We start from the raw sequence: 1,780 nt of genomic DNA on the forward strand, positions 1-1,780 counted from the left end.
GAGGGGACAGGATCCCGCTCTGCGGCCCCAGCTTTGCTCCTCCAGGCCAGTGAAAGGCTACGGCCGCAGCACAGCCCCACTGTGCTGTCTGGTCACCACTCCCACTGCCTCAGTGACAGCAATGTCCCCATGGAGATGGTCCGGGGCAGCGACACCCTGGCACCGTTCCCTCAGAAACAGCCCCCATGCCCCTCTGGTCCTTGGGTCAGGTCCCTCATGCTGAGCTGGGAGCAGATCCCACCTTTCCTCTCTCCCTGCAGCTGCCCCCTCTCTGTCCCAGGCATCCAGAGCACGGCCCCTGCCCTCCCAAGGGCAGCTCAGGCTTGGACAGAGGAACAGCCTTGAGAGCCTGAAACCATGGGCATGGACCCTGCTGCCCCACGCTCCTCCTCCTGGCACCTCCCCTGACCCAGAGCCCCCACCAGAGCTGCCCAGAGCACTGCCAGGGTGATGTCCTCGTCTGTCTCCCCTCTGCTCCCATCTCCCCCAGACCAGCTCTGCCATTTCTCTCCTTGCCCTGGCTCCAACTCCCACCATGCCTGGATGCTCTCTACCCCTTGCTGCTGGTGGCCTGTGGTCAGGCAGTCAACAAGGGGGGACAAGAGACAGCAGGCAGCACACACTTTTGTCCCCCCCAGCTCTGCCTCGGCCACTCCTTGACACCTCACAGCAGCCCTCGCCTTGACTGGAGGCATCTTTCCCCAGAACCCACCTCTGCGCCCAGCCCTGGCGCTTCGCAGTTGCCCGGCCAGGAGGGCCAGAAGAAGGCAGAGAAGGGCCCCCAGGATGATGCACATGATGATGGGCAATGAGAGTCTCCCACTGCCAGTCGGACGTCCCCGCGTGGGATCTGCATGGCAGGAGCACAAAAAGGGCAGCAGAAGGCCTGGCAGAGGTGTGGGGCTGCGACGCCCCATTACATCAGGGGGCAGGGGACCCCAGGAGCTGAGTGATGAGGAAGCTCCCACCCTGCTGGAAAAACAACAGCCCTCCCCAGTGCTCCCCCTACTGCAATCCTGCTGCCTTCTCCTGGAAGTTTCACATCCTGGCAAGGAGCCCCTTCCCTCCAGCTCTGGGTCACAGCTGGCCCCAAGAAGACCCAGCGCTGGTGGGGAGGACAGGTTACCTGCTCGGGGGGTTGGTGCTGCCGTCTTGGGTGCAGCTGCAGAGGAGGAGAAAGAGAGCTGGGCTGAGAGGAGGGGTGTGCAGGTACCAGGGAGCCGCCTCTCTGACACGCTGTCTGTGTGCATCTTGCCCTGACCCAAATTGCCCCTCCTTCCAGGCTGTTCAGGGTGGCCAGGAGAGCGCCCAGGGCTCTGCTCTGGGTATTGGGCAGGATGGTGCAGGTCGCCTGGGACATGGCCCTGGGGGCTGCAGGGCCCTGCAGGCAGAAGCCGGAGCACATCCAGCCCCAGAGAGGCTGCTGCTTGCTGGGCACCGGGCTCCCATGCTCCAGAGGGATGGCCTTTCTCTCAGGAGCTCTGGAGCCATGCTGGGAGCCAGCAGGGAAATGGCCTTCCCGGGCTCCTGGCCAATTGCCCCGTCAGGGCTCCCAGTTCTGCCGCTCACCTGAGCAGTTCACGGCAGCGTCCTCCTTGTGGCGGCAGGCCCCGCTGTCCCCAGGCCGAGCCCAGCAGTGCTGGAGAGACGGCTCTGTCCCCCAGCACTCCACCTGCTCCAGCCAGATGGGGCCCGTCCCCTCCCCAAAGGCAGCCCTGCCCAGGGCAGACTGTGCAGGGCCACAGCCCAGCTGCCTGCAGGCCCCCCGGGCCTCCTGCAT

At 65.1% G+C, this 1,780-nt stretch overlaps 1 protein-coding gene across 1 annotated transcript in view; it reads right to left on the reverse strand.

The window, feature by feature from the left end:
• LOC104133346 (scavenger receptor cysteine-rich type 1 protein M130-like) overlaps positions 1 to 1,780 on the reverse strand; it is a 17,209-nt gene that overhangs the window by 1,210 nt on the left and 14,219 nt on the right. Inside the window, exons 6-8 of the mRNA XM_035902111.1 lie at positions 1,570 to 1,653; positions 1,127 to 1,162; positions 713 to 850 (exon numbers count right to left, since the gene is read on the reverse strand). Of these exons, the coding sequence (XP_035758004.1) occupies positions 713 to 850; positions 1,127 to 1,162; positions 1,570 to 1,653 (258 nt within the window). The remainder of the gene's footprint in view (positions 1 to 712; positions 851 to 1,126; positions 1,163 to 1,569; positions 1,654 to 1,780) is intronic.

This window comes from Egretta garzetta, unplaced genomic scaffold (genome assembly GCF_000687185.1).
Source record: "Egretta garzetta isolate BGI_Z169 unplaced genomic scaffold, ASM68718v1 scaffold119, whole genome shotgun sequence".
In the NCBI taxonomy this organism is placed as follows: Eukaryota; Metazoa; Chordata; class Aves; order Pelecaniformes; family Ardeidae; genus Egretta; species Egretta garzetta.